A 15,720-nucleotide genomic window follows, 5' to 3' on the forward strand; every position below is an offset into this window, starting at 1 on the left:
GCTGTTATTGCGTACAGCTGATGCGGATCTACACTGACCAATCACTTTGATTGACACCGCTTTCCTCCAATGAGAGATCACAATGAATAACGGCGCACCTCTCCTTTCTTTGAGCTCTGCGAAACAGGGCAACGCTGACAGTTTGCTCTTGTCCAAGTCATTCGGAGCTCTCGGTACAGTCCAACGCTGTGTATTTTTAATGTAAGAAACACGCTTTCCACACAGACTCAAAAGAAAACAAGTCTAGTGTGCGCAGGATTTTTTTTTCTTTTGTGCGTGTTGGGATATTCAACAATTACTCTGGACAGGAGTTTTCCTCTTAACCCGGAGGTTTAGTAAGGGTGGAAATCAGCTGCTGCCCTTTTTGCAATGATTAAAAACAACGATGCGAGATTAAAAACAGCCCAGTGGAGCAAGATAGATTGTAAAGCCGCGTTTGTCCCTCAGTAGTGAAAGAGAAAAATTCAGACTGACAACATCCTGGGTGCAAAATGAAACATGAATCGCAACATTGAAGGACGAACGTTTCTCTGCTTCCCGAATCAGAACATATCATGTATTTTAAACTCTGAGATGTTATGGATGTGGAGAGAATAATTATTATTGAAGTTACCAGATTTACCACATCATTCAATAATTTGTAACATAGAAGCCATATTTAACACCGTTTATATATATATATATATATATATATATATATATATATATATATATATATATATATATATATAAATATATAGTAGGACAGACTACTGCACGGTTGTCTCCCTCCCCTAAGTGCAATCTAATGCCTGAACCAACCCAAAACTAAATCTGCTCCAATAATTGTGGTTCAAAATAGAGGAAATCCAAAAGTTCCTCAGTGTTTTTTAATCATGCTTCATAACTTTAGCATTTAATCCATTTACCAACATTTCTGACACATTTTCTGCCAGATATCTAAGCCCCCCAGGTAAATATCAGACATTTGGGGGTTTGCTGACGTCAGTGTCAGAAACAATTTGATATTCTCTGCAGATCAGCCTGTTGTGGGCCAGAGAGGTTCTTAACAGGGCTATGATAAACTGTCCACCATGATTTAAAGTTTCACATCAAAGATGATGTTGAAATTAATATCACAATTTAGTGAATTATTTATTCAAAGCATCCTAAAAATGCTTTATGTTTAAGAATAATATCAAATTCCCTTTGTTTGAAGCACTGCACATGAAAATATCTCTTTTTTAATTTAACCTTTTTGTTTTTATTCGAAAACACTTAATGCCCCACTGGCTTTGTCCCCAGGTTTACATATTAATTGCAACTCACCACAGTAATTACAGATTTGCATGTAATCAGAATATCATAACAATGGACGTGGCCTAGTTAGCTTGCTCGGGGTAAAAAAATGGAGGGTAGGGCGGGTTAAAAGGAGTCACCCTAATCCTCAGTCTGCTGTTTGTTGCCATGTTCTCACTCTCACCCTGCCTTTCCTTAGCCAGGGGTCACAATCGCTAAAGCCCTCACCAGCAAATGTGCAGTTTTTTCCTTGCAGCCATTTTGGATTGGTTGCCATGGAGATGTGGGTCATGCAGTAATGGAAGAGAGAGGGGCGACTTGTGGCTGGTGGTGGCGTTAGAACACTGCAGGCTGGCGGAGCAGACAGCAGAAGCAGTAGAGAGCCATAAACTCATTATATCTGGGTCACTGGGATGCTCCAGCTGCAACAAGCAGACAAGACACTATTATGCAAGAAGAGAGCTGGCGAAGTTATGGGTGCTGGGGCTCATAGTTAACAGGGAGGCCTGTTTATTCAGTGGAACATGTGTCAGGAGGGTGCCCTGATAATAACCAATGAGCATATAAACGCACACACAAAAGATATCTAACTACGGTTTTGTTGTGTTTCAAACTGTTCTTTTTGTTGTTGTTGTTGTAGTTTTTCGTGAACACTTGTTGTGTTTTTTTCTCTTTCTCTCTCTCTCTCTTTGTAAATTTTTTATTTTTTTGCTGTGCTTTTGCTTTTATTGTCGTTAAGTTTTTGCATCACAGGGCCAACCATCAGCGCCTCAATTTGTGACGATCAAACGTTTCTTCGCCTTGAAATCAGCGTCCACTCTTGTCTGGAAGATTGTGGAGCTCCGTGAAACATGAAACACCACAAATCAAGTTTCGGCACTCCGTCTTGGGGATAGAAAGTTGTAAGCCATATTGTTGTGTCGCTCCTATTGTCCACGGGCCCCGCTCCGTGACCTCCCCACTTTCAGATTCCAGACTTATGATTGGTGGAGACGGTGTGGCTTTGTCGTCATAACCCCAGTGCCCATTCACCGGCGGACTTGGGCGTTGTACTCCGCATCTCATTTGCGGCGGGGCCAATTTCTCCATCTACAAACTCCGCTCGAGGAAAAAAAAAATTGGTAGAATTCGCGTTTCTTTCGCACCTTCGCGATATTTTTCCAAGTGCTCATTAGTCTCTCTGCGGTCGTTTTGATTTCGAGCTTATTCCTCGGCTTCGCTTGCACAGGGAGGCGTCGGCGTTCCTTGAGTTTTTGGAGAGGAAGCTTGCGGTCTTTGTTCATTCATCTGATCGGTTGGGTTCCTTTGTTGGAACAAAAGCATGGGAGCACAAATCTCCAAAACCGCTGGAAAAGAGGAGACTGCGGTGGAAAAGCCTGCAGAAGGTGAAGCTGCTGCATCGAAGACAAATGGGCAGGTAAACTGTGCTTTTGATTGTTGAAGTCGTAATTGCTCAAATGGAATTTCGTCTCAATTTAGCAATGTGTTGCGTCAATGGCGTGCTCCATGTTCCCTGGCGCATCCACACGCTCACCGGCATTCAGGGAAAGTGGCCACATGTATATCCATGTTCTCCAAATGAGCGCAAATTTGCTGTTTAACTGCTTTGCAAGGCTTTATTTTAGATTTTCTTCAAAAGCTCTCCATTGACGCATACGCTGTAAACACTTTATCCTTTAGAAATCTACGGCTTAAGCTGCACAAGTAATTCGACAAAAAAGGTTTATTATGGAAAATTTCAAATTCTGTATTACACTTAAAATAACATAGTTGTGGGTTGTCTGTTGGCTTACAAACTACCGCTGCTTTCACACATTTGCTTGAAATATGTGCAGCAGGGCTTTGTGGTCGCCTCACTGTGGCATGGCCATTTTAAAACGGTACCACGCCTTTGTTGCCAGTTTCAAGAAAAGAGCCACGTTTTTGCCGAGATGCATCCCAACCCCCCCCTCCCAAATCAAGAAAATATGCAGAGCAAATGGAGAAAAAATGGCGAAGCTTCTTAAAATTAAAAGAACGCACGTTTATGTATTTTATGGGTCAATGAAAGAAACGAAGGAAAATGGAAACAAAAAACCAAATTCCTATGTTGTTTCCACCGACTCCACGCCGAACGCCCCCCTGTGGATCCAGACTGTACTGCAGCTGACAAACTAGCCTACTGCTGAAAGCCAAAGATCTGTCGTCATTCTCCTAGTAACAGATGTTGCAGCAGTTTTGGGGCTATTTTCTAATTGGCTGTCACTTTTTTGCACTTTTGCTCAAATATCACTGAACTCCAGATTTTGCGTGAATTAGTCTTGCAAATATGAATGAAGACGGGCATCAGTTGATCGTCACACAGTCAAGAGTGCCCAACTCCTATATTATATTTATTTTTTATATATATATAGTACTTTTTTAAAATGTAAAAAAAATTTAAAAATAACATTTTTGCTATTTCCTCTCAGGAGAATGGACATGCCAAGACGAATGGAGATGCCTCCCCTGCAACCGAGGAAGCCAATAAAGCTGATGTGCAGGCCAATGGAAGCACTCCTACTGAAGAGGCGCCAAAAGAAGAGGGTGAGAAAGTAGAGGGTGCTGAGGCCAACGGAGAGAAGGAGCCGGCTGCCACAAACGGAGAGACCTCCGCCAAGCCGGAGGAAGGCACTCCGTCAACCAGCGAGGATGGCAAGCAGAAGAAAAAGCGTTTCTCTTTCAAGAAGCCCTCCTTTAAGCTCAGCGGCTTCTCTTTCAAGAAATCCAAGAAGGAGTCTGAAGAGGCAGCGGAGGACGGAGCAGCAGCAGCCGCCGCCGAACCAGCTGAGGGGGAGAAGCCTGCACCAGAGGAGGCAGCTACAGAGGAGGCCAAGCCAGCTGAGGGTGGCGAGGAGGGAGCCAACGAGGCTGTAGCCGAGGAGCCAAAGGCAGAGGAAGCTGCTGCTGGAGAGGAGAAGCCAGCTGAAGCTTCACCTACTGAGCCTGAGACGGCCGCCAGCCCAGAGGCTGCCGCCGCCACTGCCGCTGAGTAGTCCTGCTGAACGAGAAACCGGAATGAAGGATGATGACGTAGCCTGTCTGAAGGAATGCGAGGACTTGTCTAAAACCAGGGAATCTTTTTTTTTTGTTTGTTTGTTTGTTTACTACTCTGCAACCATCTCATCCATAATGACTGCAATGTCCCAGGCAGTGACGGAAAGGAGGTGCAGCAGAGAGTGTGCTGCTTCCTCACTGCTTATTGGTGCTTGCATTTGTGACATGGGTGAGTGTGAAAGTGCGACTGTGAGTGGGAATGGATTTATTTTTTTTCCTTTCTTTTCTTCCCTACACTATACCATGACATGTTGCTGACTTTAACATATTTAATCAAAGTATTTGGTGCTGGGCAATTGGATGTAGCAGCTAAAGCTGTGTCTGCAATATCTGACACATTGTGATATTTAAAGGGAAAGTCCTTATCCAAGTCTTAAATGTTGTCTTTGCAGTGCACAGTTGTTTACAATTCTTCAAGCTCAATGCTCCTGTGGACTCAAACCATTCCTGAACTAGATTTAGTTTCCTGTCAAAACAATAGGTGCTCATCACTCCATTAGATTCCACCATCTCATTATTCTGTAGTAATGCACGTTGTATAGACTTTGATATTACTGGTTTTATGACTGAGATGTACCTAATGACTGAAGTTTTTAACTGATTACCCATTGTAAATGAATTTTTTTTTTCTTGTTTTTTCACCATTTGTAAGATTGAATAAAATTGGGAGATGTTTTAAGCAGATTTTGCATCAAGCTGTGATGACTACAAAACCACTTCAAATCTACACAAAGCACAGTCAGAGTTAAGGATGCAGTCTTTAAACGGCATTTCTTTCTGTATATAATGAGGCTCACCTTATTCAATATGGAATGTAACATTGCCTGCAAACTGGTAACAAGGTGTTCAGTTTTTCTGTGAGTTCTGCTGAAGAATAAAGCAATGAAATGTGAATTGGCATTGTGAACTCATTTATTCATAAAGTTCAGCAAATCTCAACTGCCTTTTATATTTATGTAGATTGATAAAGTTGAGGGGGGGGGGGGTCGTTTACAGTGAGATCAACAACTAGATGAAAGCTCAATGACTTTTCGTTGCTTTGCAGCACCCTCATGTGGAGCACTGGAGAAATAAGGCAGCATCTGTCAGTTGGTAAGCACCAACGCAAGCTTAGAAAAGTGAAATTCTCAAATGGAAATGTTAAAAGCTGATTCTGTTTCACACATCGGCTTCAATTAAAACTTTTTAGCTGCATCAAAATTGGTGGCAAAAACAGCTGAACCTTCTCTCTGAAGGTTCTGGCATGTCTATTCATATACGTTTAATTTTCAGTTTGTTACTTGAACTGTAGTTTTTCAGGAAATGACGGATTGAGGAACCACATGTCAAGACATTTAGATGTTTAAATCGGTCCCAGCTTCTGTTTTTGCTCCAGAAATATGTCTTTGAAACGGACATTTTTAAGATATCTAGAGGTTTAGTATCTGCGGCACAGATGCCTGTCCTCTCCATCTGCGAGTTGGGATCCTTTCTATGAAACCTCAAAACGCCATAAAAACACCAGACTCTTTTTAAAAAGTGTAGGAGATTGCTGCAGACTTCTCCAGGGTGTTTTTAGTGGTCCACAGCTGTGTCTATGTTCATTGCAAACCACCTATTTCCTTTTGCACCCAGTTTAACCCTGTGTACTTTAGCTCTGGCCACCGCAAGAAGGGCGTGCTTTACACATAATAGTTCTATTTCTGCTTCCTCGGTGTGCTTGTCCAGCTTGGTCAGATTGTTGAGGCATTTGCTGCTAAGTTTGTACCCCAGGGTGCCTCACATTTTGAAATATCCCATCATGTCACATCACCCTCCATCATAAAAACTGCCTACTGTTTGTCTAAATTTGTTTTCTTTATAAGTGCACAGATGTATGGATGATATACCAGGTGAGCCTCCATATGCCAAATGTATGCAGACAATTTTGGAGTGTTTCATATGGAGTTGACCAACGGCTGCCCTCCATCTGTACTCCTGTCTGTCCCACCTCATGCTCCAACCACAGCTCACGTCTGAGTCAGTCTCCTCAGATGGCAATCCCCAGCGGTTTCTTTCAACCGGCTTCCTCTTCTTTGCTCCTTGGGCCTCTCACCTAACCACCGTCTCGCCCTCTCTCCCAAGGAAGATCACAAACATGCTGCCCTGCCAAACGACCATCCCTGTCCCTAATCCCACACCCAAGCTATTTCCAGCACACCCACACTCAGACTTTCATGGTAGAGCTGCCTCGGTAAACTTTGGCTGCGGAGCAGGCATCCATTTGCCATCACGTCAGGAAAGATGAATATTTTATTAATCTCCTCCTTCTAAGCTTCTGCTTGCGATCAGTAGCAGCTATATACATGTGATCAAGTGCTGTCATGAATTATGTGTAGATTTCACATCAATTTTTCACCAAGCTAAACCTAGACTGTATATCTAGTGACTTTCACTTAGTTAAAGTAAATGATTAATTGCACATTTTGAAGGGATATCAAACCACTTAGTTACTTTAAAATAAAGAGGTAAGGTGAGTAAGGTGTTGAAAGCTACAAGTATGAAGTTACACTAAACCCATCCCCATAGTGGTTTCAATTTATGTTCATCCAGTACAATACAGGCTCTCTTTATAAAGTTACATATGGATGTAAGTGTTTATTTTCCCACCTCCAAAAAGAGGCAAGAGCTTTTTCAAATTTTCTGGTATGAGAGAGAAGAGGGAAGTACTTTTCTAAGGAAAGAGGTAGTTATTGATTTAATGATCCCCCCCTGCTGGTTCGAGTCAACCTTGCTGTTTGTCTTCCACATAATTAGAAGATTTCCACATAAGAATAATATGGAACATACAAGTATGCCAAGTTAATGTTGTCATTGTTGTTACTGTATAGTTTCACTACTCTATATTTCACTTGACACGGTTTATTCTACCTAATCAATTACTTCTGCAGATTAGGATTAACATGCTCACAAACATGTGAGCTGCTGAAACAATGACCTGGTTATGTTAAACATTAAAATGCAAGACTAATTTACCATCTTATGATATGAGGAGCGGGAAATGGACACTGCTTTCCTTGAATGGAGACAGCATGCAGTTCTTCTCTGGGGCTAATATCTGCTGTACAGGAGTCAGTCTTGTCCTTATGAATATTATCATTTCAGTTTTTATGAGTTTTCTATATTTTGACAGTGATGCAATCTTATCCAATGCTGTGCAACAAAATGAATGGGTTTAACCTTTTTCTGTGCAAAAAGGAAGAACTGTGCAAGCAATACTATGGCAAAGTGGATTAACCTTTTTGACTGTGCAGAGCTGCTCAAAACCTGATTAGAACTGTTTGTGTTACTAACAGTGATTATGCTCCACGCAGCAGGAACAAGGTGTTGAAAAACATTGATTTTGTTCTTGTTTTGGTGTATTTAAAAAAATGTTTTTTACTATGATACAGTTAGGTTTCCAGATTATCTAATCATTTTTTCCTTTATCACCCATTTATTGGTTTGCATGATGTCGTGGCATAATGCTAAATGATGTATTCTTTTATTGTTTGTATGATTTGTTCTATCCCTTATTGTTGTTTTAATTAATTTAGCTTATTCTGTGTGCATTACTCTTTGTATCCTCTTGTTTCCCATGTTGTCAGTCACTTGTACAATACTTTGAAAAGTGTTTGATTTGTCTGAATTGTGCTATATGTTATTGCTTTGTTGATATAAGGCTTCAAGTAATTTGTGTAGTTAGACAAATATTCCCATTGAAGAAATGCATCTGACACTAAACATTCATTAAGACATCATTTAATTTGGTCATTATGTTTTACATGACACATTGCATGTCCAGGGTTATAACAATGTTGCTGTTAAACAGTTTGTGTTTCGATAACAGTATTCAGGTGACTTATTTCATTACAACAGTCAATTTGACCATTACCATTTCACAACATATTCAAGTCACATTTAGTTACAACAAGTTGCACAGAAAAGAAATTGTGTAGTTTTAAAAGGTTATTGGTCACCCAAACAAACAGAAAGAAAAAAAAAATCCAAGGTTGTACAAAAACAAACAAAAACAGACAAACACTAAATTAAGAGTCACCAGTTTAAGTCAGTATAAAAGGAGCAATATGGAAAAGAAAAAGTCAGGACACAACACAGTTATAACATCTCAATTTCACATGCTGTTTCCATAACAAAAGCTCACTTGAACATTGTGGATTGCTTCCCCCCATCCCTGATCACCTGTTTTCATAAATTAGTTTTCCTTCTTCTCAGCACCTATTTCTTGTAATTTTCAAGTCGAGATGCTACTATTCCTCAAAGAACGTCTGCCTGTCTGTTGGATTGAGGAAAATAAACAGGGAGTTAACTTTGAGAAATAGATCGCAAAATTAGTTGGTGGCCTTTGGGATCTACTGTATCAACGTATCACGTTGAAGCAATGAGGAACCCAGAGAAAGAGCAGTGGACATTCTCGGCAGCAAAGACACCATTGGCCTCATCATCTGGGATCTGCACGTAGACTGTATCCTGCTCATCAAGCAAAAGGACAGCACTACCAGACATCTGGTCCAGGAAACCCTTGTTATACTCATCATAAGTAAACATAACAGGCTGGCCATTCTTGTACAGAGCCACCAGGGCATGAGCTCCATTAACATGGATGCTGTAGGAGAAGTAGTAAACTCCAGGAATCTGGCAAGTAAAAATGCCACTCTCAGGGTCATAGTGATTCTCAGCATTGTACACTATCTTGTCAAACTTAATGGGGCTGCCAGCAGAAGGATAAGGTGTTGCCAGAGCTGCAGTAAAAGCAGACATAGGGGACTTGACCATAATCTCACCCATTCCCATGCCCTTCTCAAACACAACCTCACCAGGAGGTCCGGGGAGACCAGGAGGGCCAGCTGGGCCAGGCTCTCCATCAGCTCCAGGTTCACCGGGCACACCAGGGGCACCCTGCTGTCCAGGGACACCCTTAGCAGCCAAACCAGCAGGGCCAGGAGCACCAGGGAGACCTGGGTGTCCCTTGAGGCCAGGAGTACCAGCGGGACCTTGTGGCCCAGAAGGTCCTCTGGAACCTGGAGCACCATCAGATCCAGAGGCACCTGGCTCACCTGCACGACCAGGATGGCCTTTGGGTCCAGCAGGGCCAGGAATACCTGGGGCACCTGGAGTACCTGGGGCACCTACGTTACCTTTGTCACCTGCAGGTCCAGTGGCCCCTCTGGGTCCAGGAGGACCAGCTGCACCTGTATAACCTTGTTTACCTGGGAAACCCTGTGTTCCCTGATCTCCCTTATTTCCCTTAGGTCCCTGAGGTCCACCTGCACCTGTGTCACCCTTAGGGCCAACAGAACCAGGCTCACCTGGGAAACCTCTTTCACCCTGAGGTCCAGTAGGACCAGTGGGGCCAGTTGCACCAGTAGCACCAGTATACCCTGTTGGACCCTGCTCACCCTTTGAACCTGTGGCACCTGGACTACCAGTTGCTCCCCTCTCTCCCTTCTCACCATTTGCACCTGGTTTTCCATATCCTGGGACTCCAGGGGCACCAGTGGCTCCAGTAGGTCCCTGGTGGCCTTTAGGCCCAACAGGACCAGGCAGACCTGGGGCACCATTCTCACCTGATTTACCTGGAAGACCTACACCTGGTGCACCAGTGTGTCCCTTAGGTCCCTGTGGACCCATGGGACCAGAAGCACCATCTCTTCCTGGGCTACCTGACTTTCCTGGCTCACCTGCTGAACCTGGTTTTCCTGGCCTTCCAATTCCAGCTGGACCTGGTGCTCCAGGTGAGCCCATAGGTCCCTGAGCTCCAGTCTCACCTTGAGGTCCTGGCACTCCAAACCCTCTATCACCCTTTGCACCTGGCAGACCAGGCACACCTGGATGTCCTTTCAGGCCAGACTCTCCTCTGGGTCCCATTGGTCCAGGAAGACCAGAAGAACCAGGCTTGCCAGTAGCAGACAGACCTGCAGGTCCAGGGTTTCCAGGAGATCCAGGGGCTCCCCTAGGCCCCTGAAGGCCAGGAGCACCAGTATCTCCCTTCTCACCAGGTGCTCCATTATAGCCAGGTTTGCCGGGTCCACCTGGAGTCCCAGGTTTACCAGCAATGGAGCGACCAGGAGATCCAGGAGGTCCAGGAGGTCCTTGTGGCCCGGGCAGACCTACACCATCCTCCCCAGGTGGGCCAGATGGGCCAGAAGGTCCCTCAGGGCCAGGCTCACCTGGAGGACCAGGCTCACCTGCCACTGACATCACTGAGGGGGACAAAAGTGATAATCTTGAGTTCCAAAATAAAATAAAATAAGAATATGAATATAATGATAAACAAAAACCATTAGAACAAGCATGGACACTACGTATTAAACTGGAAGCACTAAAAAAACAGTGTGTTGTTTTGTTTTAAATCATTGTCTCTACAAAAATGGTTAAAATATGTCTTTCAATATCTTAAAAGTTAAAATATTTTTATGGTGCAGTACAGCTTAGATCCAGTAGAGTATGTAGGTTGAAGTACATATTCAAAACATTTAGTTTAGTCTGTTTTTACACTGTAATAGCCTGATGTCATATTCATGCAGTGACATCTCAGGTCTACTTGGTACCTTCAGTACCTAAAATTAAATCTGCTCTAGTGTAGGTCTGTGGTTGTGCTGGTAAGCTTTCTGGTCTTAGTCTGGTTGAGAATAAGTAATATGAGGCAATTAAAAAAAGTTAATCAAAAAATATATATTCTCATTTACTGTTTATCATAAAGTTAAAAAAAGAAAAAGGTTGAGAAATGATCTCATCTCATCATTTCCTGGAGGAGGGTCAGTTTTTATTTGTGCGAACCAATGAAATAATTTGCCGGGAGTGACTGCTTAATTCAGAATTCAGTTTAATGTATATACATATGTATGTATGTATGACCCTGTTTTTTTAAACATGTAATTAAAAAAGTAAACAGAAAAAGATCTATTTCTAATACAAAGTACAAGTTAAAGATTTTAAGAGAGTGCACATGACTTGTTTGTGGTGAAGTGGGGCTACATTAGTTTTTTTTTCTGCTTTAATGTGGTCACATGTGTTTGAGTGTAAAATGCTCGCTCCTTTACTAACTCTGGATTAGTTTGCATAAAGTCAAACAGATGTTTCTACTTTTGTGTTAAGCAGGCACACCCAGGCAAACCACACTGCTGGGTGACTGGACTCTAATTGTCAGTGTCAAACTAAAAATAATCCACTAACAGCTAATTTCTCAAAGAAATATAACAGTGTGTTGATGCACACAAACATAACATTTCATATTTTGCATTGGATCTTAGGAAAGAATAAAAAATCTCCTAATTTTTTTTTGCTACACTCTGAATATATTTGAAATTTGGATCTTGTTCCTGTTTTGCAACAGGACTATTTAGAAAATGCAGTTACTCAGATGCAGAGGAACAGAATAATGTCCTGATTTTGAGTTAAAGCAAATCAGCAACATTTAAGCTAAAATACCTAAAAAAGGTGGGGGGGGAAATGGCTACAAGACTTGATTAATTGATTATTAAGAATAGTAGTTATATGACTTTCCATTTTTCAAAATTTGAGCTATTTAGTGATGTAAACCATGACAAAAACACATCAATTTTGCTAATCAAACAATAAGTTCTGTGCACCAGAAAGAACAAACAGACTACAAAGTACAATCCATTTTTGTACTGACAATTCAATATGAGATCTAACTGGACTATGATTGGAGAGGCAGGGAAAATTCTGCAACCAATCAGAACACAAGTCTGCTCCAGAGTAAGGTGGAGTTCAGTTTATGCTAGTGGTGCCTGCTTCTGTCTGGCTGTTTGCAGTGCTGCTATTAGCCACAGCAAAGTTGTTTATCAGTCAAGATCTAAAGGTTTGGTAAGGCTGCCTCGAAATGTTGCTTGATTGAGATTTACATTTAGAGAGAAAAATCTGATTTTACAGGCTATGCATGTGAAAACATGGTCTTTTTTTTCTGTGCAGTGCTTGGACTGTTTTGGAGTCATAAACAGATAGAATATGAAGTGTGAGACAGGCTGCATTTTCTTACCGTGGCTCTTTACAGGGAAGGGCACCACCTTCTTCACCACATATCCCTTTCCATGGGCTGCTGCAGAGGCTGCAATGAAGAGCAGGATGCTCACCACTCGAATGTCCATCATGGAAAGTCAAACCTGCAGGAGAGAGAAGAACACAGTCAGAATAACCATGTCAAAGGTAAAATTTCCAGTATTATGACATTCTTGTCTTTATTTAAAATGTTTAAAAACGTTCTATGCTAAGTACAAAGCTACCAACACTCTCCAGAAGGAAAATTAGCAAGGATACTTTAGAGTAACAAAGTAGATTTTTTTTCTCAGCCAGAGGACTCTGGAGAGTCCAGGACTCTCTGAATGTCATGAATGAAGCACTAAGCCAGCCAAACATTCTATCATCTCCTTATCCTGTCACAGTACCTACAAAAGGCCTCGACAAAGCCTAGATGTTGAAAACACATCACTAACTATAGAACCAATGGGAGAGGAAAGAAATCACACATACCAGCATCCAATGACAGGGAAACCAAATCTCTTCAGCACCAGTGAGCTGCTGGTGCTTCTGTATATCCTTAGGGTAGGAGCACAACTGAGGATATGCTGTCCTCCAGTACAATGATGTGGGTATTTATACCATATCTACCCCTTGCATCATTAAAAAAAAAGAAAGCCCCCACCACACAAGTACCTCCCTTCTCAGAGCAAGGGTGTAATTAGCAGACAGATCTGCCCAAAGCAGGCATGTCACATCAGGGTGCCTCCATGTCTTGCATATCCAGACACTTGATTATCACTTATTTCAGTCTTTTCCTGAACAAGAAGAAGATCATCATATATAATTCAAAATTAAGTAATAAATTAATACAAGGAACACAAACAAGCTCAGAGGAGAAATTAACTAATGATGTCTTTTCACTTGCACTCTTTCACCTTTATTTTTGCAGCTTTTCAGCAACCTTTAGTTTCTAAAATGAGTAGTTTGTATTTATTTGATTCGAAAAAGTGTCTCAAAATAGTTAAATCTGATCAATGAAATACAAACAGCAGCATCTGTAGAGGCACCTTTGTTGCCTCACAAAGCTTGCATTTAGGATGTTCTGAAGATTTGTCTCCAAATTTAAATCTTGTCCAGCCGGCTGGAGGAAACTCGCCTTTACCTTCCTGCCTGTCTGGGCACCTTCATGCCAATAAAAAAAAAAAAACATAAACAAGGGAAATTGGGGGGGAAAGATTCCTCTGGATGAAATCGACTGGGTCTTTTAGTGCCTCAGACAGAATCAAATAATGATGTTTCTAACTTATGCAAAGCTAGTAATTAAGGACAAATCATTATTTTCCCATAATTAAGTTCAGCATTCATTTCCTGAGGATTATTTGGTCAGATTGTGATTGCGGCTTGGGACAAAGTGGTTTTGATTTCACTCTCTATTTTGGGGTGAACATTTTTTCTTAACTTGTATATTCTTGCAAGTGTTTCGCCCTCCAAACAGCTAATAAAGCTATATAAAGAACCGCTGGGAAAGATATTTGGGCTTGTCTCTGTGCAGCCTCGTGAATGCAACCCAGTGTCACACCTATCACTTGCAGTACCCATATTTAGACAGCAGAGGGCAGGTTTCTACTTATATACAACACATTGTCATGTAGCAAGATTCTGCTGCTGCAGAGAAGCAGACGAACCCCTGTGGTCATCTTATTTTTGGCCCCTTTGGTGCACATACATCATTAGAGTTCTCAGGCCTATTCCTACAATTAAAGCTGGTTGCTATCATGATGCTGTATTTCCTCAATCAGCTCTCTCCTACAGTGTTATCCTCCCTCACCCTCCACCTTGCCTTGTTTACTTTGAGATCTTCCAACTGTAATTTCTCAGTTTCACTTCAGCCACATAGGAAATGCATACACCCAAATAATCACATGTTCCCAAACACACAAGTAGCCATAAACGATGTGTAGGGTAGGTCATGTCCCATCCCAAAATCTTCCTGACCACGCATCCATTTATAGTACATAGTGTTCGTATGTTCTTTTCGTGTACATACATCATACTGGAAACACGTGTATATTTGCAGAAATGATGATGAATGGCATGATTTAGGGCTTTACTAAGTTTCTATATGAGGCGTCTATACTACACGTGACTGTGACAGGCGTCTTTCACCACATGTTTAATTAGAGATTCCACAACATAGCTTGTTTGAACGCCCCCAACCCCCATTTCTTTTTTTGTGTAAATTAGACCAAATTATCTGCAATTTTCCAAAGTGCTACCTTCCCTGGCTTAAAGTACTTAATCGTGTTTGGTAAGCATTGTTTAAGTTTGCTCTTCCTGTCAAATAAAAGATAATGCAACGTGTGATCTTAATTTCCAAATGCTTGAAAATCTGTTCATAACCATGATGGGAGAGACAGTATACAACAAAGATGCAGACATAGAAATATACCACACATCACATTTGTGCCAATGTTATCAGCGCAAGCCACATTTTTCCCTTTAGTTGAACATGTTTGGTCTTGTTTTATCAGCTGTGGAAACTTATGTATTCAGCACTTTTTCTATTTTGGCTAAATTGCTGGTGAATGCAGCAGAAACATGCCAGCAGTTCTGATATTTTTTAGCTGTGCTACAATATTTCAAAACCTCTTTGTGCTCATATCCTAAGAGGCCCAGCCTTTCCAGCTTTAGTCAGATTTAGATGAAATGACAGAGCTAGAAAGGGTGGAGTTAGGATTTATATGTTTATAGGTTCAGTTTATTTCAGTTTATTTATGTTTTTCAAACATGACTAAACCACTGCAAAAGAGGTTCTCCGTTTTTAGTTTGACGTTCTGAGAACAATGATTCATCTCTTTATGCAGAGAAAAACAGCAACCTGCATCTGCATGCGAGCCCTTGAAGAGACAAACATTCATGCTGAGCCTTGGAAGCAGAGTGTATTTTGGCCTGAGGAAGACTTGAATTAACAGTGTAATTTGGATGTTGTTTATAATCTTGCAGCAGATTTAGGATTTCTAAACACGCCACTGCACTTATTTGAGAAGGACTCTGTCCTTGTGCTTATCGTGCTGAATTGGAGGCTGTAAAAGCGCATGGCAGAGCGTTCTCTGCTCTGCTCATTACAGAGCCACCACAGCTTGATGTGGTTGGCAAGCTTCTTTGTAATAACCATTAGAAATTAGGTTAACGGCCCTAAAAGTGAAGGTGGTGACGTTGCTTTGCTTTTATATTGTCACAAGCGCCTCACTGTACACACAAGCGTTTAGTTTCATATCACTTCACACACTCGAAATATGACATAAAAGGCTTTTACTGAATTCGGTAAAGTAAGTACATGGCTTATTAAAAACACACCCAAAGTCA

At 41.7% G+C, this 15,720-nt stretch overlaps 2 protein-coding genes across 2 annotated transcripts; one reads left to right on the forward strand and one right to left on the reverse strand.

Moving 5' to 3' along the window:
• Positions 1 to 2,320: 2,320 nt before the first annotated feature.
• Positions 2,321 to 5,247, forward strand: marcksb (myristoylated alanine-rich protein kinase C substrate b). Its single transcript, XM_072365714.1, has 2 exons — positions 2,321 to 2,695; positions 3,729 to 5,247. Exons 1-2 carry the CDS (start codon positions 2,600 to 2,602, stop codon positions 4,290 to 4,292), a joined length of 660 nt encoding a protein of 219 aa, XP_072221815.1. The 5' UTR covers positions 2,321 to 2,599; the 3' UTR covers positions 4,293 to 5,247.
• Positions 5,248 to 8,096: 2,849 nt separating this feature from the next.
• Positions 8,097 to 12,959, reverse strand: col10a1a (collagen, type X, alpha 1a). Its single transcript, XM_072364855.1, has 3 exons — positions 12,865 to 12,959; positions 12,374 to 12,497; positions 8,097 to 10,574 (listed from the first exon to the last, which is right to left on the reverse strand). The coding sequence occupies exons 2-3, from the start codon at positions 12,483 to 12,485 to the stop codon at positions 8,740 to 8,742; spliced, it is 1,947 nt and encodes a 648-aa protein (XP_072220956.1). The 5' UTR covers positions 12,486 to 12,497; positions 12,865 to 12,959; the 3' UTR covers positions 8,097 to 8,739.
• Positions 12,960 to 15,720: the final 2,761 nt, after the last annotated feature.

The sequence above is a fragment of the Leuresthes tenuis genome, unplaced genomic scaffold, assembly GCF_036924035.1.
Source record: "Leuresthes tenuis unplaced genomic scaffold, fLeuTen1.0.hap1 SCAF_15, whole genome shotgun sequence".
Classification (NCBI taxonomy): domain Eukaryota; kingdom Metazoa; phylum Chordata; class Actinopteri; order Atheriniformes; family Atherinopsidae; genus Leuresthes; species Leuresthes tenuis.

Excerpts from the sequence above, each read along its gene's own strand:
- marcksb (XM_072365714.1), top strand. The coding sequence starts at position 2,600 with ATGGGAGCACAAATCTCCAAAACCGCTGGAAAAGAGGAGACTGCGGTG. Across the intron at positions 2,696-3,728 it reads CATCGAAGACAAATGGGCAG|GAGAATGGACATGCCAAGAC; the intron begins GTAAACTGTGCT and ends ATTTCCTCTCAG.
- col10a1a (XM_072364855.1), bottom strand. The coding sequence starts at position 12,485 with ATGATGGACATTCGAGTGGTGAGCATCCTGCTCTTCATTGCAGCCTCT. Across the intron at positions 10,575-12,373 it reads CTTCCCTGTAAAGAGCCACG|TGATGTCAGTGGCAGGTGAG; the intron begins GTAAGAAAATGC and ends TGTCCCCCTCAG.